General features: G+C 34.8%; 1 protein-coding gene across 2 annotated transcripts in view; it reads left to right on the top strand.

Moving 5' to 3' along the window:
- Positions 1–27,602, top strand: part of CSMD3 (CUB and Sushi multiple domains 3) — an 879,736-nt gene that overhangs the window by 528,198 nt on the left and 323,936 nt on the right. For both annotated transcript variants that reach the window (XM_081111575.1, XM_081111574.1), the window contains 6 exons: positions 8,960–9,098; positions 12,932–13,119; positions 17,053–17,241; positions 20,549–20,665; positions 22,719–22,934; positions 24,511–24,699. In XM_081111575.1, the coding sequence (XP_080967701.1) occupies positions 8,960–9,098; positions 12,932–13,119; positions 17,053–17,241; positions 20,549–20,665; positions 22,719–22,934; positions 24,511–24,699 (1,038 nt within the window). The remainder of the gene's footprint in view (positions 1–8,959; positions 9,099–12,931; positions 13,120–17,052; positions 17,242–20,548; positions 20,666–22,718; positions 22,935–24,510; positions 24,700–27,602) is intronic.

The following is a 27,602-nucleotide window of genomic DNA, read 5'->3' as shown; positions in this document are numbered from 1 at the left end:
GGAGTTTCATTTCTTGGATTCTATTAAGGATTATAAAGAATTCCTTTAGCTTTGCCTCAATTCTACTTAGGTACTAACAACAAAAGCTTGAGATTAGTTGAGGAAAGCTTCTTTTTCACTGTTTTCTTTTTCTTTTTTTATAAATCACCCCTTCCCCCTTCGCCATTCTCCAGCCTTCCTCACAGCCACTTCCCACTTCCACTGAGAACTATGTCTGGGAGCCCTCTGTTCTTGGTTCTTCAGGTAGTCCATATTTTGACAGAAAAGGTTTGCTTATCATTTATTATAGTTTTTCACTTAAAGCACTGCCACTGCCTCCAATACATGCTTCATGTTTTTGCTAAAACTTTTTTATTATCATTTTATAGAATATGTTATGTAAGTAAAATACATATTTACTTGTTCTAATTAATGCAAATAAATTTCTACTTACATTTTATTATCTTTACACAAAACATTCCAAAACCAAATGCATCATTAGAAGTTGCATATGTCTGGTAGGCTGCACTGAAAGGTGTGGGTTCCATTCCCAGCCAGGGCACATGTGGGAGGCAACTGACTGATGTTTCTCTCTCCCTCTCCTTTCTTCTCTGTCTTGAATCAATGAAAAACATGTCATCGGATGAGGATTTTAAAAAAAAAAAAAGTAGCTTATGTGTATGGATTGCTGCGTGTTAAAGTTAAAAAGTAGGAAGTTACTTGTTTTAATTGGAATTTATAGAGCAAGGGAGATCAGTATAAAATGTTTTCATAAGGAAATCCAAGGCTTCAACCCACTCAAATATCGCCCTCTCCCTACAGTTCCTCTCTACCTCAATTATCTAGAAATTTAGACATATTGCCAAATTAGTGATTCACTCATGTCAACCAGTCTTCAACCTTAAAACTGTGGAAAATCTTTGAGAAAAGTGAAAGGAAACTTTTTATTTGCCCTAGTCCTTTAATAAGGATTGTTTAGACCAAAGGGAAATATGAGATCGTAATATGTTTCAGTTCTATGATCCCACAGCTAAACTTAGATTAATTTCAGATTGTTGAACAGAATTGGGTTATGTTTTTATTCACTGACCTGAAGTTCAACATTGATGTGAAACTAAGGATAGATTTAGCCTATCTTTGTTAAAATTTTAATCTTTCTCTAGATGGGTTGATCAAATTTTCTCATGAGGATCAAAGATTAGCTGTTTATTAAAGCCTTGTGATATTTCCGTTTTGCTAAGTGGAAAACAAAATACATGAATCACTGTACTCGGCATTGAAATCATTGACTTTGAATTCCACAGTCAGCCTCACTGAGGCTAGTGACAATCAAGGACCCCTATCATGGTTGGACTGTAGCCTAAATATAACTGTCCCTATCTGGGGCCAGTCTCTGCCTGGTGTCCCCTTCAAAGATATATCCCAGAGCCATGAAGAATGGTGTAGATGGTTATCCCAGATCTCCTGGCACAGGGATTTTTGTGATGTACCACCTAGGACATTTCTTAAAAATCTCTCTCCACTAAAGTTTCCCACTCATAGCAGCTGCATAAACACTCTTCCTTTCTTGCTTGGTAGTCTCATCATGGCCCTGCTGCCCTTACATTCATCTATTTTTCTATTCAACACAGTCCATGCCCCCTGTTGGGCACCTGTGAGCCTCCTCACTAAATCCAGAAAGTGAAATTTTTCTCTTTACAACCTTCTCCCTTGGAATTCCTCTTACCAAACACACCCTTTTCTTTCTCAGAATGTGGACAGCATTACTTTCAGCAGCCTCTGAGGGCACTGCCAGACTCACCCAGATTGTGTTTTTCAAAGTCCCTTCTACCAGCCTAGGTTCTGGGACATTTTGAAAAGGGAGGAAAGAAACATGACATAACCACATTTACTTTTATTTCTCTTTTTACCTGTATATGTGCATAGTGTCTGTATGTCCTGACGTATGGATAAAACGCTTTCACATTATTATCTTTGTCAAGGGAGTAGTGGGCAACTAGATTTCCTTTACTGCACCGAGTGAAGCAAACTGGAGCCACTCCTGACCCTCAAATCCTGGAATCTTTTTATCAATGAGGAAAATTCTAGATTCCTAGTCACTGGAATTTTCCTTGTGACCAGAACTGCTATATAAAAGGCAAAATTTTAGGTAAAATATTTGACCCACTCAGAGAGGCCGTCTTATTGGACTTTGGGAACCCCATTAGTTTTTGCCACCTACATTCTGCCTGAACAAAGGCCAATCCAAAGAGCTGAGCCTGCCTTATTATCTAACCTCAAATGATCTTAGCATCCTTATTTGGGCTTCTTTCTTCATTGTCTCTTTTTACCATTTTTAGTTTAAAATCTGTATTTTGAGGCTTTCTTAAGTACAGCCACAGTTCAATACTTTTTTCTCAGCTCTGGTTTGCTTCACCGGATTGATGACTCCCTTTGTAGGAGAGCTTGAGTCTGTGGTTATTTTGTGAATTGGCCATAAGTCCACCCTGCCATGAAGTTGTTACAGGTGTTTCTGATCCTCCCATCAGTTCCTAACTTTTTCTTAGTGAATGTCTAGCTTTTAACCATTTCTGAGTTTACCTTATATTCCAAACATATCATTCCAACAAGTTGCACTGAGCTCAAATTTCTCTGAATATTTATTCCCCCGATATGGTGAGGCTGACTGCCATTAGGAAGAGGTTTTGATGGGTCTGAGTCCACAGAGAGCACCTGCTGCCCAATGCTGTAATTAGGAGCCAGGACCTCAGATGCTTACACTAGCAAGGCAGTAACAGAAACTCATTAAGTGAGTGGATGAAGCAGACTACCTACCTAAGTGTGAGGTGTGATTTCTCACTTTTTATAGAGACATAGTTATAAGTAAATATTTTTCTATTTAACAATAATAACAATAATTAATAATATAAGAAGGATATCATTGACAACTGACAAGTATTCTCATTAGCCTATTTAGTTCCTCGTGAACAGGAAATGGCATGTTATAAAAGGGAAATGGCTTGATGTAGTGATTACTAAGGTCATTTTACTTGGAAATCCAACAGCAGCCACTAAAGCCTGGGGGAGTGTGATAGGCTAAAGGAGTGAGTAGAAGCCATAGACTCTTTCCCTTTTGAGAAAACATCCCAGTGTTCCAAGAATTTGGTTGCACTTCGAACTTTCATAAGAACCATTCTCCAGAGAGTTATTTCATGGAAAGTCTTTGAGGTTCCCCTTTTTGTAAATTTGTGTAACACTGCTCAAGGCTGATCCTCCTGCTTCCAGAGTCTAGCTGGCACACCCTATCCTGAACTGTGCATTCTCCCCAGATTGTCATTTCAATCGCAGGGTAAGTCTGTACTATAGCCTTTGGGTTTGCATTGCTATTCTGCTGGTATCTGATTTCTTTCCGCAATTTGTCAATACAATATTTACCAATAATTGAGCTGCCAATGTTGCTCAGTTGAGTAGTTTGACTTGATTCAGGAACTATAGTTATTCAAGAAGCATTAACAAATAATGGAAATTTTTACTTTGTTTTTTCTTTAGAATTAGAATAGAATAGTTTTATATGGTGCAGTAAACAGATGACTTATCTTTCTTAGCCATCTCTTCCCTTATTTTGCCATTCAAGGTGGCTGATACTTGTAAAAATCATCATCATCATCATCATCATCATCATCATCATCATCATCATCTTTCTCTCTCATGATTGTACCCACAATTCTACCATAATGAAACTGTTCTTTCTTCTCAGTTTTATGTCCTTACTCATATGTATTCAGAAACTTTCCTCCATACCTAACCCTCAGGTTAACATAAGACCTACCCAATCCACTGTACTCTGCCCCCAGGAAAAATTAGTTAATCCATCCTAATAATTTTCCGTTAGGATTTTGCCTCCTTGGAAGCTTGGTAAATACAATCTTTTATTCATTATGAGAAATTATACATTGTCTTAAAAACAAAAAGAAGAGAGACATCAAGTTTTTGACTTATTTTCAAGCTAACCTCTGAGTTATATTTCTATTTTATAAATGGCTGCTTCTGTATTTGCCAGTAATAAACCAACCAATGCATCCCAAAAGAAATTGAAAGAGATACCATCCCATGAGACTCAGAGCAAAACACAGAAGTTCTCTTCCTAGGTGTCAGAGAGCGCTAAGTCATCTAGAACTTTTTGATATAAAAAGCAAGACAGTTGGACATAAATTGTCTCCTACCTCTGTTTCAGTCACAGAAGAAAACTGTTTCTGGGAGAATTTATTGTTTATTGATGAATGTCATTTTTAATGCTACTAAACTGTACCCATACAGACTGAAAGATGAGAAGGATTTATTTGCAGACCAGAAATGAGAGCTGGGTTAAATTGTATTTATTATTTTGTTATAAAATCTGAACTGTATACCATTTACCTTTTTTAAAATGAAATGTCTCTTTATCGTTTAAAGCTATAAAATTATTCATGGGAAAAGAAGTTATACAAGTCTAAAAGTTGTATATTTTCTTTTTAATATTTTATTTTATTGATTTTAATTTACTTTTATATATTTTTATTGATTTCAGAGAGGAAAGGAAGACAGTGAGAGAGATAGAAACATCAATGATGAGAGAGAATCATTGAGCAGCTGCCTTCTGCATGCCCCCCCACTGGGGATTGAGCCTGCAACCTGGGCATGTGCCCTTGACTGGAATCAAACCTGGGACCCTTTAGTCCACAGGCTAATGCTCTAGCCACTGAGATAAACCAGATAGGGCAGTTGTATACTTTTTAAATTTCATTTTATTAAATATATTATTCAGGCTCATTTATTTTCTCTTCCTGGTTTCTCCTCATGTCTTTGATCTCTGTTAGTGTGTGTTGTAGTGCTAGCTCATAGATGTTTTTTCTTCTCTATTTCCACTTACTCTATTAGTACTTTTTATCCAGTCTTTAACTTTAAATAAATCCCTGTACGGATGTCTCTCAAATTTAAATCTCCAGGTTAGTTCTTTTCCCTGACTCATATATTTGGCTTCCTACTTAAAGTGTCCACTTAGGCACCTCAAACTTATCCTGTCAGAAACTGATTTGATCACCCCCAATCACTCTAAACATGCTACTGTCACAAACTTCCTCCATCATCCTTAATAGCACTCCCCTTTTCCAGTAATTCAGGCTGAAACTCTTGGAGTAATTCCTAACTCCTTTTTTCCTATAACAACCAACCATATGTAATCAATTAGAAAATTCTCTTAGCTCTATCTTTGAAATAGATTCAAAACCCATCTACTTCTTACTTCTCCACTGCTGACAGCCTGGCATCAGCTATCATCATACCAACTCTTGTTTACTGTGATAGGTTCCAAACTGGTCTCCTGCTTCTGTTCTTATTACTATTCATTTCAGTAAAATTGGTTTGTTGTTCAGTTCACTTATTACCAGGGATTAATTTCTTCATAGTCATTTCTCCTCTGGGACTCAGAGACTCTGATGCATGTATACTATCTGCTTCTCTTCTTTCTATTTGGTTCTTTGTCTTTTACGCCCTTTGAACTGTAGCCAGCAATGCCCTCTTTGATCTAAAACAATCCCCTCAACAAAAATGGAAATGAAATACTTGCCTTCTCGATTACATGGTCATGTTCTTGAATATAATTAGGACATAATACATTCACTGGACTGCTTTAAAGATAAAGAGGATTACATTCAATAAAATATGTTGGAAGAGTTGGATAAATGCTATTGGCTCAAAGCTGTTGATTTAATTAAGACACTGAGTTAAGACTAATGAAAACAAGTTGTCCCTTCCTGGTAGAGACATAATATTTTGAATATTGTTATCATTGTAACATCCCTGACAAGTAAAACAAAATGTATAACAAGGTATAAAGGCAAACTTTCCATTTGTTTTGGAATTGACAATTTGGAGCTCTAGTTAAGGAGAAAAAGATTCAATATCCCCTTCCAAAAATATTGAGGTCAAGATACCCCCTTCATGACTTATTATGTGGGTTCTAACTGACTCGACTCTCAATCATAATCTCAGGCATCTGATTCCCAATTTATATAAGCATCAAAAGAAAAGAGAAAGCAAAATCTATATTAGTGTGTATGTATGTATGTATGCTTAGGTCAAGTCCAAAGAGGTCATTTAAGCTAAAATAAAAGTGTATCTAAAGAAAATTATTAATTATCCTATATAATGAAAGCCTAATATGCAAATCAACCAAACAGTGGAATAACTGTTTGCTATGATGCTCATTGACCACCAGGGGGCAGACGCTCAATTTATGAGCTGCCCCCTGGTGGTCAGTGTGCTCCCACAGGAGGAGCTCTGCTCAGCAAGAAGCTGGGTTCACGGCTGCCAGTGCAGCAGCAGTGGCGGGAATCTCTCCCACCTCTGCAGCAGTGCTAAGGAGCAGCAAGCAGGCAGGCGGTAAGGAGCAAGGGGTCCTGGACTGTGAGAGGGCACAGGCTTGGCTGAGGCCTCCAACCCCCTCCCACAGTGCACCAGGCTTCTAGTATAATATAAACAGTACGTGGATATGATAAAATTGTAAGGTTTGGGCAACTAAGTTATTGCCTTTCTATTTGTGTTGTTATTAAGACTATAGTTGGCATTTTTTTCTCTCTCTCTTGAATGTTTAGTTTACACTTGGTGTCTCCTTATTCTGCCCTGCATTTTGTCCACTCCATACTCTGCTGCTGCTGCTACCATGGCGTCTCCATGTGCTCATTTTCCTGCCATGTACCTGCTTATCAATGTGATGGCAGGGCTTTCCTGACTGACCTGCACTGAGCATCTCTCTTAGGTGTCACAACCTCTTGGGGAGTCCAAGACTTACCAAGAATTTTTGTCAGAAGCTCTCCATATTTCCAGGACCTTCTCTCACTAAAATACTCTGCCATTTAACATTCAGTAATGTAAATAACTATTATGCACATAATTTCATTTTGAGTCATTATAACAAAGAGTAAATTTACATTATAATTGTGAGTCATTATAACAAACAGTAAATAGAAATGGTCTCCTTTAAAAGTCTTTTAAGAAATAATTAAATTCTACTAAGGAGGAGAGTTTAGTTGTATATGAAAGGATTTTTTTTCTCATACAAATAATAAATTTTGGCAATTTTACATAATGGTTTTTTCAAATTGACATTGTTCAGTAATGCTTGATTTCTAGGACACTTTTTAACTATTTCCTATTTTCTTTGGGTTATACCAAATTATTTGAAGAATGAAAAAGTACAAAATAACTTCTGGAGCAATCAGTTTTTATAAATTCTGTAAGGTAAAGCAGCAAGAAACATGTAAACAACAAAAATAAAAACACAGGGGATGGTTTAAATGGAAGGATTTAAAGAAAATAAAAATACAACATGGGAGGTCATTGGGAATGATCTCCGATGTGTTGAAAAGCTGATATACACTTGATTGTTTTTCTTCCTGAATAATTTTCAACAATTCAAGTCCACTGTACTCCATTTTTTACTGTGTGTCCCTCCTGAAGGTACAGAGCAGACTAACGTAGCTGGGTGCAGAGGGAAGGGGAGAAGGTCAGAGTCTAGGCTAGAGAGTAAGCAACAGCTGATCATGCAGGGCCTTACTGATCAACGCAAAAAGACACCATTGAAGGGCATAGTCAGATTTGTGGTTTTAAAAAGCCAGTTTGACTCTAGTCTGGAGGATAGCTAATGTGAATGAAGAGACCACTTAGGACTGTCAGTTCGGAAGGTTTACTCCATGGAATGAGATGATGGTAATTTAAACTATTATAGCAGCTAAGGACTATAGAGATACAGAAATAAGAGTGAGCTTTGGGCCTGGCCAGTGTTGCTCAATGGTTGATCATTAACCTATGAACCAAAAGGTTATGGTTCAATTCCTGTCAGGGCACATGCCCGAGTTTCAGGCTCAATCCCCAGTAGGAGGCAGCCTATCAATGATTCTCTCTCATCTTTGATGTTTCTATCTCTCTCTCGCTCTCCCTTCCTCTCTGAAATCAGTAATATATATGAGCTTTGGACTGGATTGGATAAGGGAGTAAATGGAAGGATAACGGAAGTAAGAAAGATGACTGCTATAGCTCCCTGGCTTATGCAACCCCATGGATGGTAGTTTCATTTACCAATACTACAAGGAATAATGGTACAGGACAGGTTTTGGGGTTTCATTTTGTAAAAACGGACTTGAAAGTACTTTGGAGACTTTCAAATCTTGTGAACTTTGGCATGTTGCTCTTCTCAGAACTTCGTTTATCTACAAAATGAGCTGTTTACACTACGAGACCTAATCAAGTTGTTACTGGAATTACAGTACTATCATTATGGTTTCAATTGTGAGTGTAAGGAAAAGCAGAAGATTGAATACTTAATAAGTATTCAATAACCTGGATGCTAAAAGGAAAGGGATGATAATGCATGTCTAGGACGGGGAATGGTGTAATGAAACTTAATTTTAAGAACATTCTGACAACTGGACTGAAGCAAGAGAGCCGTTAGCAGCAGATGGGAAGTCAGAGAAGATCAATGAATCAATGACGGCCTAAACAGTAGTAGGGACTTTGGAAAAAGGAAAATTAATGTTTTAGATAGTGTAGCATGAATTAGCAGTGTTTGGAAATGTAAATCAGAAAATGAGAGAGAAACAAACTAACATTTTTTTCCCTAAGCTTTGAAGATGAAAAGGATGATAGAGGCACAAGAATGTATTTATGGGATACATAATGTATTTATGGGGGACTTGAATGATTAGTTTTTCTGACATGCTAAGTAGGTAGCTATGCCTTTTTCATTATTATTTTAGTTATGCCATATTTTTAAAAAGTAATTTACTTTTTTAAGGAAAATAATCATTCAATAGTAGAAGGACTGAATGCAATTTACTTTAAAAAATTTATAAAGAAGCATTTAATAAGTCTATGCAGAGATTCACTGTGCAAATCATAGTACTAGGAATAGTTCCTGCAACTTGTTCTGAAAGTTCTATTTTCACTCTCTGACTTCATTCCTCAGCTCCATGTGGTGGCCATTTCTCAGCTCCCAGCGGACTGATTCTCTCTCCGGGATGGCCAGGATACTATAAAGACTCTTTGAATTGTGAGTGGGTGATTGAAGCTGAACCCGGACACTCTATCAAAATTACATTTGAAAGGTCTCTGGAATTTTTTTTAACCTTAAAAGGATATTATGTAAAGGAATAGTTGAGTTCCTCCATTTTATTTACCAAATCAATGTATAATTTTACTGCAATAGTCAGTTGTTATGCCTTGAATACTTCAGGTGATTGGCCCCCTTTTAACATTTCAGCCTGTTGTCAAGCTGTGTTGTATTTGTTTAATGTAGTATCAGCACTATTGAGATACGTAAGATGGACCTTTGAGCTTTAAATATATATGCACATTACTGACTAATGAACATGTGACTTTTAAATTAATGACTTGAGTTGTCCTATACTTTGAAGAGCCTGTAAATTCTGTACTAAATTTCAGGAGGCAAAGGTGCTATAACATATTCAAATCAATACCTCGTTGCAGTCTACAACAGTAACACTACACATACACCTACACTAACAAGTCCTTCAGAAAAATGACTCTATCAAATTAATGCATATTAATGATTGGTTAGTTGAGATTTTTCTTAGGAAAATTAGTATTACTGATTTTGAATTAGTATTACAATTATCTGTATGGTGAAAGATTGTAATATCATGATTAAAAGAACGAAGCTTCCAATCTGTGGTTGGACCACTATTGAGAAATCCAAAGGATTAATATATTTCCCAATTATTAATATATTCCCAATTAATATATTTCCCAATTATTGTTCATTGCATTTCCAAATCCCTTTCTTTCTTTCTTTTTTTTTTTTAAAGAAGAAATGAAAGAAACCTCTGTAAGGTTTCTTGTGATAAGCATATAAATATATTAATACAGTGGAATTAGGGTCTGATTATTGAATTTGTCAAATATGACATATACACACAAGCCAGTAAGATTCTTGAGTTGGAGCTATTTGAAAGGAAAATTAAATATCTCCCATTTCTTCTTTCCCAAGACCCTTTAAGGGTATGCGATTTTGCTTTAGAGCTGTCTGTACTCCCATGTACTTCGTCAGAAAACCAGTCCCTTAAAATAATATTCATCTTAAAAAGCTTTCACATGTTTAATAGTAGCTCAGTATCAAAGCAAGTTAAAAAATAAATGAGAGTTTTATCCATTGGGGTAGTGGCATAAAATATTCACTTTGAAATCAGATAGATGAAATCATCTATCACTTCCTTGTTTTGTAAGACCTTATAATATCTTGGTGCTTCATTTTCCCCTTAAGATTGTTTTAAGAAACAAGTTATCTCTGAAGTATATAATAAGATTATGTTCTTGAAAAAACTCATTTCCTTCTGAATTCCAGCCAAGCTCTTTCAAGGATACTGCCAATTCTTTAATAGTCCCGCTCATTCAGAGAATATGTTTTAATAGAATGTTGTGCCAAATAATGAATTGTATTTATTATAAAGTTATGTTACTTGCTTTCTAGTACTCATGAATAACTTAAATTAATCTTGTTGAAAACATTTTTAAATATCAGATAATATAATTAAGATGGTGCCATAGATATTTTTTATTTTATTTCTTCTAATATTGTCTAGTTGTAGCAATTGGTTAGAATTAATTTACAGAAATAAAACCTAAAAACATTACAAATATAAGCCATTAGTTAGCTTCTTTAGATTGCCTCAAATAGCTTAAATCAATGAAATCTTCAGAAATATAATTTTGTATCAAATACAATACAGAATGCCAGTAATGCCAATGGACATATATGGTGGTTTTTAGCATTTATCGCTTCCTAACGTAGTCAAACACAGTTAACAAGTCTTATCCTTTGATTTATAGATAAACTTTTGCTTTGTGTCTTCCCACAGTTCCTAAATTTTCTCAATCTATGGCAGCTCCTAACTGAACTCATCCTCTTTTCTGTTTCTTCTATTCCTTTTCCCGTCTTCAACTACTTGACCACAAACTATCAGTATCAATCTTCCAGAGAGCAATTTTTTTTTTTTTTAATCACGAGAACTATCAGAATTTGGTCAAAACAGGTTTGAATTAACACCAAGAATGTTTTCAAAAGAACAAAAATTGGGTAAGATTAGATCCAGCTTCATTTTTTAATATCATCTAGTGGATTTATAAGTTATGATAAACAATAAATTTATTAATGTCATCAACAAATGAACATTAGATTAAGACAACTAATGAGAAATTTATACAAACAATTTTAAAATACAAAATGAAATTCAAATTATTGTGTAACCCTGTCCTATTCCCTTTGTTAGTATAATGCATTTTTATAGTTCCTTAGGGCAAATTTGTGATGATTTTCTATAAAAAGACTCACTCCTACTGAACAACATTCTCTGTATCACTAGTTACTGGTCCTATTCTATTACGAATTAAGTCTCTTTATGGTTCAGTTCAAAGTAATCCCTGACTCTTCTGTGCATTTTAATTCAGTTATTATCAACTGACTAGCTATCAAAGTGAAACTCTGATTTCCATACTACAATAGAAGGACCACAAAACAACCAATTATGGATTCACAATGCACAGTTGCATGATTGTGCATTCTTATACAAACGCTTGTGTTCCTGTACACTTCCTATTCTAGATTACATTATTGGAAAAGTTATTTTAGACAAATATAACATATTCCAGGTTGCAAAATGAAAAGTATGATAAACTTATGAAATCCGTTCATTTTACTGTGTTGCTTAAAGAATGTAATAGTGGTACATATTGAAAGGTGTTCCAATTGTTCTTCTTAGCAGCATTAAATTACACACTTAATTTTGACTACTTGCATGCCATATTCATAATAATATCAGAGATTTTATAATGAAGTAAAGTTTTTAATTTTTAAATGTCCTACTCAATTGTTTTGACCAGGTTCTGAGTTTTACTTGTCTGCTTTTGTTTTTAAAGAATAACATAGTTTATGCCTGTAATGATGAAAAGACTGGCAGATATGACAGTAAAAGTGATTATTTGAACATTAGTGGATGTTTCAACTCAAAATTATTTCCTAAAGTGTACCAGAGATAACTCATTACTGAAAATGTAATGAAAGATACATTTTAAAAGGATGAAAATGCATGGTTAAAACTGGAATGTCCAAGTTATTGAGTGCCTTTTTGTCAATTTAGTAATAGCCCTAGAGAAAAGAAAGATACTTTTGTCATTAAAAAACATTGATTCATTCATTTATACTTATCTAATAAATATTCATTGCATGTCTGCTACATGCAAAGCATTGACAAAGCTGACACTGTCTGACCTCATGAAGTTTATAGACTCTTAAAGGAGACAGTTATTAAACAAGCGAACATGACTATGATTAATGTCACAAAAGACACTGTACATTGTGGCAATATAGCGAGGGAACTAACCTATACTATGAAGTCACGGAAAGGCTTCCTGAGGAGATGGTTAAGCTGAATGGATACTGTAAGATCTGTAGGAAAACCTTGGTGAAAGTGGGAAAAGAATTTCCTGGTCTATAGGATCATCATGGGCAAGGAAATAAAATCCTGTTTTTTATGATTCCATGTGAAGTTTTTCCACAGTTAAGATTTCTGATCCAGATTTAGAATATAATATGATCTTGAAGTGCAAGGAAGAAATAAAAAAATTCCATTTTATTAGCATGTAAAACATGTTAAAAGGAGCTCTGTATTGATTGCAGTTTACAAAATAATGGTATCTTATTTTAAGAAATTGAAAATGGTAGGAGCAACAACAACCAAATATCTAAAACTAAAACTAGCCAGCATGCAGAGTGGTTAGGAACAGAGATACTTGGGTTTAATAAGCTAAAGCAAATTATAAAATGGTAAAAAAAAGTAAATAGTGATTGAAATAGCAATCTAAGGTATTATTTCCTATATAGTATTATGCTAATAAATATATTTTACGTGTCTCTTATTCTTAGATTTCAGACTGAACTAAATTACGATGTTCTGGAAGTTCATGATGGGCCAAATCTTCTATCACCCTTGCTTGGATCTTACAATGGCACACAAGTGCCCCAGTTTCTATTTAGTAGCAGTAATTTTATATACCTTCTATTTACAACAGACAACAGCCGTTCTAATAATGGCTTCAAGATTCATTATGAAAGTAAGTATTGCCAACATGCTTTTTATTTTCCTCTTCTGTTTCCCTACATTTAAATTTAGCATTATATTATTTAGCGAACTAGATTTTTTTAAAATTGGAGCTCTCCTTGACCTGTGAGAATGCTAATAGTTTGCAAGTTGTATATTTTAATAAACTAAGCACTAGATTTTTTGACAACATAGAATAGACTTTAGGAACATAATCCATTTTTTTTTGTTGTTTTTGTACCGTTTCCCCCTCCCCAGGAAAAAAATACTTTTGTTTATTATGTCATATTTCTTAAAATACAAATATAATTATGTCTTTGGTGATCTGAATATTTTATAAAACAATTTTTTATAAATGGGTACAAAGCCAATCCATAGCTACAGAGACCCATCTCTAAAGACATATTTTTCATATGCATGAGTCGATATTCTTCTTTTTCCCAACTCTGAAAAACGCTAGACATCAAAAAGAATGTACAATTTAAATAGCAGTTGTTATAATGGGAGGGGGTAGAGGAACCCAGACTTAAAATGATTCTATGTTTTTATCACATATGTCAGCGTAAGAATGGTCCAAACTTGTAGGGCATTTTTATAAGTTCATTTGAGTCAAAGCTGATGACAGTTGCCAGAAAGTAAGATCTGAAATGCTCAGAGAGTGGCGTTTTGCAATTTTTTTTATTCATTTAGATAAGAGGGAAGGGAAGGGAGATTACATGAAGGTGGGAAGGCAAGGTGGGATTGGATTACAGGACAGCTAACAAGATTATGTGCTCTCTTGGGGGTGGTTATGCTTATCTCAATGGTGTGCTAACCTATGGACAAAAACAATGCACAGGCCTTGGTTAAGGCAGAGATAAGCCTTTTATTTAAAAAGTCATATGCCTGGAGTGTGACTACTCACCCTGACCTTCCCTGATAGGAATTTTTGACCAGATCAGCCTGTGAGGTTACTTTCTATAGCACCCTTTTTTCATCTACACATCGAATAACCAAATAAGCAGAAAACCCATTTTGAGATTTTACTTCTGTAAAAACAAGTTCTATAAAATAAAATAAATGAGAAAGCGATAATGTATTTCATTATAATGACATGAACTTTGAAAATTATGTATATTTCCAATACTAAAAAATGTACTAAACCTGCTTAGCTAGCAATTACATTCTAACTTTAGTGATTATTTGTCAGAAAATTATACTGTCTGTTTATCATGACCTTTTAGAGTTCCTAAATTTTGCAATGTTTGCATTGCCTTGACTTATTTGCTTGTCAATCAATTATGAAATGTTTCTTTAGATGTATTCTGTGACTGCTGGATGTGTGCATTTCAGCTGGGAACATAAAAGAAATGTATCATCTTATTTCATGTATCAGTTGGAAAGACAAGGACAAATCAAAGGATTAACCTTATACTATTCACTGAGCTCTACTCTGAGTAATCTGAAAGAATTAAAATCACTTTTGATTAATTAAATTGGCTTGATCTTGCTTTTTCCATAATTTACATTTTGTGTGACCCCATCAACCCCCATTTCCATAAATTCTTAAGATATTACTCCAACGTAAGAGTCCTGAATAAAGGAAAGTCATATATATACTGGAGCATTAGAAGATCAAGACTTCAAGGAGAGGAGATCTGAGCTTGTCTATTAAAGATTGAGACAATTGTGTAAAATAAGGGGACAATTGAAGGTCTTCCTGGCAGAGAAATAAAGCATAGAACTAATTAAGGGAATCACCTGACTGGGAATGGAGAATGACTATGGGGAAATAATGGAAATTAAGAATATTGAGTTCAGTTTGGGAGCTTTAAATTTAAGAGTGCTGACTTTGAACTTGTTGCCATTAACGTAAGGTACAAAGCAATGAAATAATAGGTTTTAGGGATGTATATGCCCAAAATTGTATGTAAAACAGATTGGAGATGAAAGATACTGAAATAAAGGCCAGACATTATTGTTTGTGTTTTAGACTTGAAGTGATGAAGGCCTTAAGTAGGGTGAGGATAAATTGCTTTATGCTTTTCAATGAGGGTGGATTTCAGACATATTTTGAAGAGGGGAAAATAAAATTCTGAGAGGGATTCATGATGAATGAGTATTTCAAAGAACTGGGTGCATAGAAGAATAATGGTCACATTTAGAAGAGGAATATATCAGGTCAAAGTAATTGTGTTGAACATAAATTTTTCTGACACATTTTAGTTTCTCATTAAAAACAACACCATTTAAATGAAATGAATGTGGTTGATAAATACACTTAAAATGTACTCTTTACCTCTTTAAAATTGGATTTATTTTTTAAATATTTTGTTTAGCTTTAGTTTAAAATTGTGTAGCTAATACAAATAAAAACTTTCTCATGTGAATAGGATTTTATATGATATATAATTTTTTAAATTAAATCTTTATTGTTGAAAGTATTACATATGTCCCCCTTTTCCCCCATTGATCCCTTCTACCCTGCCCCCCCTCAGGCCTTCACCTCCCTATTGTCTCTATTGTCTGTGTCCATGGGTTATGCATATATGTATACAAATTCTTTGGTAGATCACTTCCCACTTACCCACCCTCTTGCACCTTCCCTCTGAGATTCCGCAGTCTGTTCTATGCTTCTATGATATATAATTTTTAAAATGCTAATTATTATTTGGGGGAATATAAAATAAGTAGTTATTTGTTGTCCAAATCTCCCTAGGAATAGTAAGATAATTATTTATCTTTTACCCCAGTTCTCAACTGGAGACATTTTTGCATCCAAGGGGACATTTGACAATATCTGGAGACATCTTTGATTGTCATAACTGCAGGAGTGCTATTGGCATTTAGAAGATCCAGGCCAGGGATGTTGCTAAATATATAAGGACAGTATAGCTCCACAGCAAAGAATTATGCCGCCCCAAAATTAACAGTGCCAAGGTTCTGACACCTAAAGTGTCTTATTAAAGGGAAAGGCATAGTCACGATATGGCCTCAGCTAGAGATTATAAATCTCAAGGAAGATTATCATCAGGAGACACTAATGTATAGTATAGGTTATTGAAAGTTCCATCAATCCTGGCCAGCATGGCTCAGTGGTTGAGTACTGACCTATGAACCAGGAGGTCACAGTTTGATTCGCCGTCAGAGAACATACCCTGTTGCAGGCTCGGTCCTCAGTGTGGGTGTGCAGGAGGCAGCCGATCAACGATTCTCTCATCATTTGATGTTTCTATCTCTCTTTCCCTCTCCCTTCCTCTATGAAATCAATAAAAGTATATTTATTTAAAAAAAAAGGTAAAAGAAAGTCCCATCAAGTATTCACAAGAGCAGTTGCATAGTTTTACTTAGAAAGATATTGGTGATCATACTTTCATATATGGCAAAATGCCTCTCTCTCTCTCTCTCTCTCTCTCTCTCTCTCTCTCTCTATATATATATATATATATATATATACTATCAAAATGATAAACTTCCAACTTAAAAGTTTATTAAAAATTTTAAAAACACATAACAAATATTAGGTATAATATTGGCTATTGACAAGGGCTCCAGAGTCAGAGTCACCTAACAATCAAATGAAATGTTCATGGTAAAATTAGTTTTATGGGATTCTTTTAACAACTAACTGAAGAAAATTTTGCAAAATTGTTAGTACTGTCCCTGGAATAGAATGAGCTCGAGAAACATTAGTTAATGCTATGATTACATATATCATTTATAATAATACAATGTTTGAAAACTATATATTTTCATAGAGTTCTTATGTAACAAAATGACCTGAATTTGGTCTTTGTGGGGATGTCAAAGGAAATACCAAAACAAATTTGTTAAATAAATTGTTGGTTTTAACATAAAGCTGTGATTACATTAATTTATTAGTAAAGATCGTCATTCACAATTGTTTGAAGATATATATTAATTTCAGCAAATCTGATTCCCATCAAGCTTACTCTTCATTTTCCAGGTGTAACAGTGAACACCTATTCTTGTTTGGACCCTGGCATACCTGTACATGGCCGTCGCTATGGTCACGATTTCTCCATCGGATCTACTGTTTCATTTAGCTGTGACCCAGGATACAGGCTAAGCCATGAAGAGCCCCTTCTGTGTGAAAAAAACCACTGGTGGAGTCATCCACTTCCAACCTGTGATGGTAAGAATTCATTCAATATGCAAAATGAACTGATTTATGAACCCAAAAGGAATCAATATAGCCCTTATAAAAGGTGAGACTTAACATAACTATGAATATTTTATATTTTGGAAATTTTATGTTATCAAACCATTCATAAAGAAAAGAAGGAATGAATATGGATAATCGCCCAAACCTATCACAGACCGAAGGATGCTATATGTATTTTTCAAATGTGCTGAGGAAATCATTTTAAGTGCATATTGTGTGCTTGGGCCTTTTGACAAAATAACATTGAAAATATCAAATTTGTATCAGATGAATGCACTGATGGAATAGAGCATTTACCCCCTGCCTTGGGAGGCAGCATGTACCAATTCAACTGCCACCTAGCTACACAGCACGGTGGCCGGGTACCCAGACGGCCCTTGGTGGCATGTTGCTGGTCATGATGAATAGTATACTAGTGCCCTTATTAGTTTTTGTTTCCATGGAGAATAGTTCAGAAATGCTTCATTTTTCAGAAAAGACATGAAAATACAATGGAAGGAACTGCTTCCCTAAGATTAGGAAGTGCTTTCATACTTGCTTTATTAAAAAGCACACCATGTAAATCTATGCAGTGTTTAGTTCTGGGTTTTAGTTTTTTATTTATAACACTATTTCCAGCTTTTATACTTTTCTCTTCTAAGTGGAAGATCACATTGTTCATTTTATGATTAAATTTTCAAGTACTGTTGGTGCCATCATTTTTTAGTAGCAGCTTTAGTCCAATTTATTTATATAACAAGGTTTGAAAAAAATCATCAGCATATCTCCCTTGTATTTGGTACAGTACCATTTATAATAGCATTCTTGTGATGGTGACAGAAACCCAATTTTAACAGGTTTAAAAGCATAAAAGCAGAATTTGTTGTTTGACTACCCGAATCTTAGGAAAGGCAGAGGTGGTTGGTGACATCTAAGGCACCAACAGGGACCCACGGAAGAGCATGAAATCTCCGACTCTCTTTGTTCCCTGTCCTTCAGTTCACTGACCCCTGCTTATCTCGGTCACATCTTGAGGCTCCTCCACTGCAAAACTTTGATCAACAGTCATTATTTTGTGCTTATTTTCCCTCCTCTTTGGGAGAGGCACCTCCCAACAATAGGGTTGTTCTCCCAAACACTCAGGCTGCAAGCAGAATTTTTCTAATTATTAGCATATCTGTAGCAGCAGCCATTTGCCTGGAAGACAAGGGGAAAATCCAGGCCAGAATTAAGTTACACTTACAAGCAAGAAAACTAAGACAAACAAAGATTCATTATCTTGCCTAGTGTCACCCCACCAGCAAATCACAGTCAGGATTCAAACTCAGCCAGCCTAAATCCAGATCCTACACACTGGCCTTCTACTACACTGCCTCCAGCCCACATTCTCCACATTCAGAGTGTACTAAATTTATTTAAAGTGAAAGTGTAAATTTAGATTTGTTTACTCAGTGATACCACATATTTATTTTAAAACTTTTATATAAAAATATGTTTAAATAGTTTATGGATACTCTATACTACTTGAAATGTGTGACTGAAAAACAGGACATTGCCCTTTTTTGCTATCAATTATGTCATATGGAAAGAGTACTTTGAGCTCAATTATATTTTCTGTGTACATATATTTCTGAGTAAAAATTGATTCTTTCTGTTAATGGTGAACAATACCAGGTGTTACCTGTGAAGTTAGATCTTGGTTCTTGAGATTTGCCAAGAAAGAATTCAAAGCCAAGAACTCAAATACAAGAGGATGTTTATTAAGCAAGTCACAGAGGTAAAAGTGAGCCAGGTGGGCTGGGTGGACTCAGAAAACAAGTTACAGAGTCAAAAGAAGGGCCCATGTAGCTTTGGAGAAAGAAAGAGCAGATAAGCGCCTTAGGGAGAAGGCACAGGCGAGAGAGAGAGAGAGAGAGAGAGAGAGAGAGAGAGAGAGAGAGAGAGAGAGAGCAAGTGCACATGGGTTCCTTTTTCTTAAGGGTATTAAAGGAGGGGGGGAGGGACTTCAGGACAAGTCTCAGGGGAGACTCTCAATAGAACATTCATTAGCTTTTCCAGGTGTGTCCTTTCCGGGTCTTGGTTTCCACTGATTGGTGGGCACCAGATAGGAGGTCATTAGTCAATACATCTTGTCCTGATGTCAGTCATGGTGTCGCTTCCTCTGATTTTGCTGCTTTTCTGCGACTGGAGCTGAAACAAAACTGAAGCCTAGATTTCATCTTTTAGTTTGACCAAAACTCTGTCTCTCTGGTTAACAGACCCAAGTTTTGTTGCTAAGATTATTTGATGTGGGCCAGAACCTCATTATGGAGAAGACTTAATGCTTAAGAAAGTGGTCTTGCAGGGAATTGTATGGGAGTCATATGAGACTATTCGCCAGACCCTTTTGTTCCAACCACATGACTATTGACATGTCAGGGGAAGAAAGGTCAGGGGAGGGTTTGAACCTCATGCCCAGTGATGTGAAAGGTGAGGGGGTTACATCGCGTGACTAGTGGTGCTAGGGGAGGAAAGCTCACCCTGGGTGTGTGTCCCATCCTACAATACTGATAACATTTTTTGGCATACCGTATCCACTGATGGTTATTGAATATAGTAGAAAGCATTATAGACTGTGATTTGTTCTTGAGTAAATGAATATTGAATAAAAAGTTAATTTATTTGACCTCAGTTCATACACATTTATTTTCATGATCTGGAGCATCTACTTAAAAATCTATACTCTCGCTCTCTCTCTCAAAAAAAAAAAAATCAATACCATTTTGTTCATGATATTTCCCAGAGAAATGCAGAATTCCAGAAGCAGGCTTCAAAATTTTCAGTTTACTAGTACTTCCCTGTTTTAAAAGGAATTCTATGAGGAATGACAACTATCCCTTTAAGAATTTAAAAGGAAGAATTTTATAGAATTAACAATTTGTTTTCTTAAATCTTAATAAAAGAGGGGCTGCTAAACAATTAATTGCTCATGTTTAATTCATAACCGGTATATGCAAATGTTGCTTATAATTAGAACTGTATAAGTATGTACTTCAGATTCAAATGTGGCAAGTGGAGCTACATTCTGTTGGGGCCGGTGTTAATTCTCTGAGGCTATCACATACCCTTTACTTCTCTAGTGCTGCTACAATGGATGAAATGATTCCCCAGGATTGGAGGAGGTCTTTACACATTCCTGTGATTTACCAGGAAGTAGCTTAAGCTAAGAGAACCAGACTCAAGGGAGGAGACTGGTTTGTTCAGCCTCTGCCTTTCTAGGTATGACTGTTAATAAGTCTATTTTTCTTTGTATTTTCAGCATTATGTGGAGGAGATGTTAGAGGGCCTAGCGGAACAATCTTATCACCTGGTTACCCAGAATTTTATCCAAATTCTCTGAATTGTACTTGGACTGTTGATGTAACCCATGGAAAAGGTAATTTTCCTCATAGAATACTAACTGGGCTATCTTCTGAATTCTTACTGCATCTATTTTTATTGCATTGTCCATTACCATGTCATTTTTGCATGAGCAACAATAGATCAGTAGTAAAATTCACTTTGAGTAACTGCAACAGAGGATTCTATTTACTTTTCTATAGTATTGTAATGGGCTCATGTTTAGCCATAAGAAAGATTGACTTTCTTTTTGAAATGTGGGTTTTAAGGTGCAGCCTTTTCTTCCTATGAGTTCTTGTCTTCATGAAGTTTGAAGAATAAACTCACAGACAAAAAGGCTTCTTTAATAAAAAATGTAGACGTTTATTAAAAGTGGATAAAAACTCCATCTGGGCAAGGGTGTCCCCAAAGGAGGCCCCATGGGGAGGGGCCCCCAATGGGAAAAGCCTGCTCTTTCTCTCTAATGGGAAAATAGAAAAAATCCTGCCTCATGTCCCTTTGTCTCCAGTTTGTATATGCCGCAGTTCTTTGTTTGAATCTGACCTTTTAATTGGTCCCTTTCCTTAATTTGCGAACCCCCCCCCCCACTGCTTTCCTCATTGGTCATTCTGCTCCATAGAATTAGTTTCAAAGCTCAAAGCCCACGTGGTGCCCTCCTCATTCTCTCCCCCTTATGTTGCTTGTTGGAGCTGCCTTTGATCTCCCAGCTGCCCAGGCTAGAGAGACCCCTGTCCTTGGTTTACAGCTGTTTTAATTGCCCAGGTTGGAAATATTCCCATCTGCCTGGAGCATTTCTATTCTCTGTACAAGTGAGATAAGCACCCTGGTGTCTTCACGTCTCCATCTTTGTATTCCTCTCCCATGGACCCTCCTCATTCCCTAAACCTCCTAATTATGCAAGCTAGCTAACCCTTTCATTCTGATGTGTTAAGCTAATGTTATTTGGAATTTGCATATCAACAAAATCTTAAACAGATGGCTTTTGTCTCTGTTAAGAGGTTGATTTAAAAAGTTCAAAAGTTAGTATCAAAAATACAAAGATAGTTTGTAGCGCTGAGGCAATTAATTGTAAAGTCCATGTTTATATCTACTTGAATATTAAAATTTTTATGATTATTTATTAAAATTCTATTACCATATAAATTTACGACTATTCTAGAAATATTTGTGTCTCAAATTCTTTATCAGAGCTGCAGATATAACTCACATGGAGTATAAAATTTCACTGTGCATGTGATAGATGTTAACACATCTTTAAGCAAATAAATGAAAGCCCTGTAGTACTAAATATGGTTCATTTGTGTAACGCCACTAAAATAATAAATTAGCAATATAAGTGATGAAGGCAATAACTTAACAATGGGGAAGTGGTCATCCTAATATATCAAAAATGGCTTAAAATTGTTTACCAGAAAATCTGCCTGTACTAATATTTTAAAAAAGAGTTAATTTATTCACTTAAAAAACTCCTGAAATGATAGAAAAGTTTAAGGAAGGTAGCTCTGCTTGTTGGAAAAGTTATCTATTGATTAGGGTGCATTTACAAAGGTGTGTTCAGTTTGTGAAAATTCAATGAGCATTTTTTAGTATAGTATATGCGCAGGTCGAAGTGTGTGGAAAATAAATAAACAGAGAGCCAGTACATTCATTTAACAAATAGTTCCTCTTTACGTCTGCTTTGGAAGTGGGCGCTATGTTGTTCAAGGGGTTTGCAATAGGAGCCCAAGGACGCATGTACAAAGTTTACCAGAAAGCTGTACTTCTATTATCAATAAAGAATATATGTTTTCCTTGCAATGTTCAGAAAACTTGACTTATTTCTTTTCAGTCATTGTTTTTAAATTTTATCTCCAGCAGTTTCTAAGACATGATTCACTATATCTCTTATAAGGATGCTAATAGAAAAAAAAAGATAATATTATACTATACAGTTGGAATATTTTATAGCAGCACCTCTCATTTTCAGAGAAATCAGTTATGAAGGGGGTCCTTTTTCTGTTGGTAGTTTGGTACCTCTTATCGGTTGTTTTGGTAACCCTGTGTTTTACTGATATACGTTGTAAATCTAATTTTACTCTTTTTCTTAATAGGTGTGCAGTTCAACTTCCACACCTTTCATTTGGAAGATCATCACGACTACTTACTGATCACGGAGAACGGGAGTTTCACGCAACCACTGGCACGCCTGACTGGTTCAGAGCTTCCTTCAACCATCAATGCTGGCCTCTATGGAAATTTCAGGGCTCAGTTGCGCTTCATTTCTGATTTTTCAATATCATATGAGGGATTCAATATTACATTCTCTGGTAAGGAAATAGTCAAATAAAAAATGTTATTTTGGCAACAAAAAATCACATTTTTTTTTAACAGGATTACCATTATTTATGTATGACAAAATAAAAAAAAAAGAAAATGTAGTAAATAAATACCTGTCAACAAATTTTAAGGAACATTTGAGCCACTTTGAATAAATAAATTAATTTGCTAAAAAAATTCACTAGTTACTTTTTTTTTTTTTTAACTTCACACATGTAGAATTCTAAAAGAGAGAAAAGCTAGCTAAAATGCCCAGTGAACTTAAAATGGAAATTCAAATGCATATTTTAAAGTTTTAATTAGGCTTTAAAAGTAAAATTTGACTTAAGCCAGTGATAGTCTAGTTTTATGTGTCTTGAAAAAGTTTATAGGCCAAGATTCAGATAAGCAATTTATTTATTTGGAACTAGATGATCAATAAATAATTAATGTGCTTCTCCCTTTATTTTAGAATAACCTCATCTATAGGCAACTTTATGACTTGGATTACAGAAAATAAAATTTATAAGACTAAAGTAAATAAAAACTGTTCTTGTCAGTTAAATTTCTATGGCTGAGTTGAAAGGAATTGTGGAAAAGTAGTTATTTCTTAATGCAGAAATGACAAATTTTATACCAACTTGCTAATATTAAAATTGTAATATTAGCAGTATATATAAAATCATACAAAAGCTAACCTTGTTCTTCAACTATTATTCTAATATTTTCATAGAAATACTTATATAATTTGGGTATTCCAGAATGAGTGGTGAATGAGCATAAACAATTTTAGGCTAGAATATTGAGAGTATGTACAAATATTTTTTTTTTAGCAATGCAATAACAGTTATCAACTTGAAACAATTCTCTTGCTTGCCATTGCAATTACATAGTCAGTTTGTACTCTGGGAATATTTTTAGGTAAGCTACATCTTTTTAGGATGATATATAAATTATATTGTTGTTCAATCAGCAATACTTTCTTATACTCTGAAGAGTGTTTAGCTGATCATTTTCATGTTTATTCATTGCTTCTGTAATATAAAACTACTCAGTGTGAGCACACTTCAGTCTTGCATAAATGCTTGTATCTGAAGTCAGGTGTTTTCCAAATGATGAATTAATTGGATTTGTTGTATACTGGAGACATAAGAGTAAAGCCATTAGGTAAAATGCATTCCAAAAGTGCAAATTATTTAATTCCAGATTTTTTTTGTGTGTGTTTGAAAATATGCATCAATTATCTTAGTATTATAAGTAAAAAAACAAAACAAAACAAAACTACAAAATGGTTATGTTTCTAAAGCAGAAGAAAGAATGATAAATAACTACATTTTCAAATTAGCACTCAGAAGGTGACATTTTATCATCTATATTGAATTTCCCAAATAAAAGTATTCATTAAGTTATTAGATCTTTTACAAAAGAAGAAAATTATGTGGGCCATTTTTATGTTCCCTTAATTAGACAATAGTTAACTTTTTAAATGTATTACTAAGCCCTAAAAGCATCCAGATTGTAAAGTATCAGACTATTCCTAAAAAGTGACTATCGTTTTCTTTGTCCTCCTCTCCACCTAATTTACAGAATATAACCTTGAACCTTGTGAAGATCCTGGGATTCCTCAATATGGTAACCGAATTGGGTTCAACTTTGGGGTTGGTGACACTCTGACCTTCACCTGCTCATCAGGTTATCGACTGGAAGGGACATCGGAGATCATCTGTCTTGGTGGCGGCCGCCGAGTGTGGAGTGCACCTCTGCCAAGGTGTGTGGGTACGTGGTCAGCTGCTTTCATTTGCTTGTATGTGTAGTCACTGTTCATGGAGTTGCATGGTTATACACCCTTCATTTTTTTAATAATCTGTTGAATTTCTTCATTTATTTCATATAAGTTATTTCAATTTTTTTTCCACTTGGCAATCTGGTGTACCTCGATTAACTTCTCAACTGCTCCATACAAGCAACCATGCTTTTAAATTAGTTTTTAAATGGTGGGTATAAGGAATAATAGGTAGATAGAAGGTAGATCGATAGCTATATGATAGATAGATAGATAGATAGATAGATAGATAGATAGATAGATAGATAGAAAGAATCATATTTAGACATCTTACAGAAAATTGCGTTCTTGTATTCTATTGATAGGTGATTTTCTATGACTTCTGAGTGAAGTTTTGACAATATTTTACAATAGAATTAACATCCATGAAACAAGATTACATGGAAAATAACATCAAATAAATAACAGATAATTTAAGGGTGTGTATTGACTCAATTTAAACATCTATAAAATTAATCTATTATTTAGATTAGTTAATATGGCAACTCATTTCATGATGTATGATAAAGAATAGCAATAATTAAAGTATTGAAAGTTGGGAGCTACCACCTTAACCTTTGGAAATGAATGTTTTGATTGATAAAAGAATAATAAATTCTATAAAGAAAATGAAGGACATTTTTTATTAAGATTTAATTCATTTTCTACGTAAATTATGAAATAAGGAGGCCGCAATTTCTTCAGGTCATTAGCCATTCAGCCATTATCAGTACTTATTTTATGATAGAACAAGTACAAATGGTCATTTTACAATTATTTTGTGAAACTATTAAACCTTTCAAAAGCATATAATTTACACTTAGTAAACTTAATTGTGGGTTATGGGTCTGTTTAAGTTATAATATGATACAAGATCAAGCAAATTGATCTATGGTTCAGGACCTTGTCCTTTTCTATGCATGTCTCAGATGAAAAATGAGAATGAAGAAGAAAATACCTCATATGCCTTATTCAATATATTCCTGTGGATTTCCAAATCAAATTTAAAAAAGTGATATTCAGGTTAATGTGGTTCTGAAAGCTTTTATAGTGATGGTATTGTTTTTACAACCCCTCTGGGTTATGTAAAAGACAAGTTGACATACAACATATAACATTTCTTTTTAAAATCCCAGGATTCTATAGAAATGGCATATGCGACCTCAGAGGCTTAAAGCTGAGAGGTGATGACCAGCCACATTCTCAAAACATTTTTCCAAGAAGCTATGTAGGGTGCAGTTCTTCTGAGTTTGTTGCTGTTGTTTTGTTGGTTTGTGTGTGTGTGTGTGTGTGTGTGTGTGTGTGTGTGTGTGTGTGTTCCCCTGCTGTTGCCACATTTGGAATTCCTTTCTTTACCTGTATTGCCCCCATTTCCATTTTTGTTTGGTGTGAATATTTTCAAAGGCCAATTAATGAGAACTTTGGAAATAGACCAAGTGAGGGCTGCAGAGTGTCTGAGTGTATATCCTGGTCATTTAATATTGAGTTATTTCACTTATCTAAACTTTATTTTTCTCATCTGCAAAATGGTTCCAACAGTAGCACCTAGTGCATTGTCATGAGTTAATTCTGAGGATTAAAAGAGGTGAGCTATGCCAGTCAGATACCCAGCACAATCCTTGGAACATAGGAAGGGTTCAGAACTTAGATGTTATTATGACTCAATATTTTCTGTATAATAGGCTATCTAGCCAACCCATAAATTTGATTATAAAAAGCAACTGTAGTAGGGATAGAGTTGCATTTCATAAAACACTAACATTTATGAGGTTCTACTAGGCTCTTTTATTTATAGTCATCTCATTGAATCCTTCAATCCCGTTATTGTTATTTCCCTCATTTTTCATCAGAAGAACCTGAGTCTTAGAATTAAATAACTTGTCCAACCAAGAGCATCAAGGTTGTACATGGCAGAAATATGATTTGTATATAATGTTTCTCATTTCAAAACCCAACTTTTTCCCCACCGAAGGGTTTTATCTCAAGAGGTCTAGGGAAAGGTGAATCTCGAAGGACTCTCGTTCACGCAGAATTATAAAAAGTTAATTTTTTTTTCCTCCAAGTCCCAGGTTGCTTAAGCAGGCTGAAAAGAAATAGTTGCATGTATATTTTTTAAGGCTTTGTCCATGTTTACAATAAATTTTAATAAGTGAATTTATGAAAATTGGTGTTTGCAAAAAAAGTAACTTTAAGTGTGTTTTATTTTATTAAATAATTTTTTTTTTGAGAGAAAGGTTTTTAGTTCCTAAATTTTTAATGGGAAAGAGGAAATAAAACCACCCTGGGGGAAAATCTAGAAAGCAAAATTATTTCTATGGAAATTTCCCCCATTTCAAATGAGCTATGTTTGCTTTGAAGTTTATGAAATTTACAATTAACTCTGTGGACCTTAATAAATTCCACTGTAGGTATACATTTAAGTTATAAGTGATTTCTAACTACTCATATGAACAGACCCAATTTTAGCAAAGCTAGTTTATTTGAACAGTTTTATTTCTTTTTAGATTCTTTGTTTCATTTCATATACCTATAATACCAATTCTGTATTCCATACTTGCTTAAAAGCCATTGTTTAGTTCTCAGCATTGCCAACCTCTTAGAAAGCTTGATACAGTGGCCATATTATACGTAGGTTGTATTCCAAAAGTTTACTTCTGTTTTAGTTTTTTTTTGGAATCTGGATGGTCTTTTCCTGGCATAAATTTGAAAATAATTGATACATTCCCAAAACTAACAATAGATGAGGTTTTAAAATTTTATGTCAAGTGTACAACTAATACATTAAAATGACTTATTTTTATATTGTTATATAAGAAGGTGACTGAAAGTAAGGCAGGCAACTGATAAAGCTAACTTG

The sequence above is a fragment of the Myotis nattereri genome (genome assembly GCF_964212035.1).
Source record: "Myotis nattereri genome assembly, chromosome: 17".
In the NCBI taxonomy this organism is placed as follows: domain Eukaryota; kingdom Metazoa; phylum Chordata; class Mammalia; order Chiroptera; family Vespertilionidae; genus Myotis; species Myotis nattereri.
This window is presented reverse-complemented; position numbering and strand designations above follow the sequence as displayed.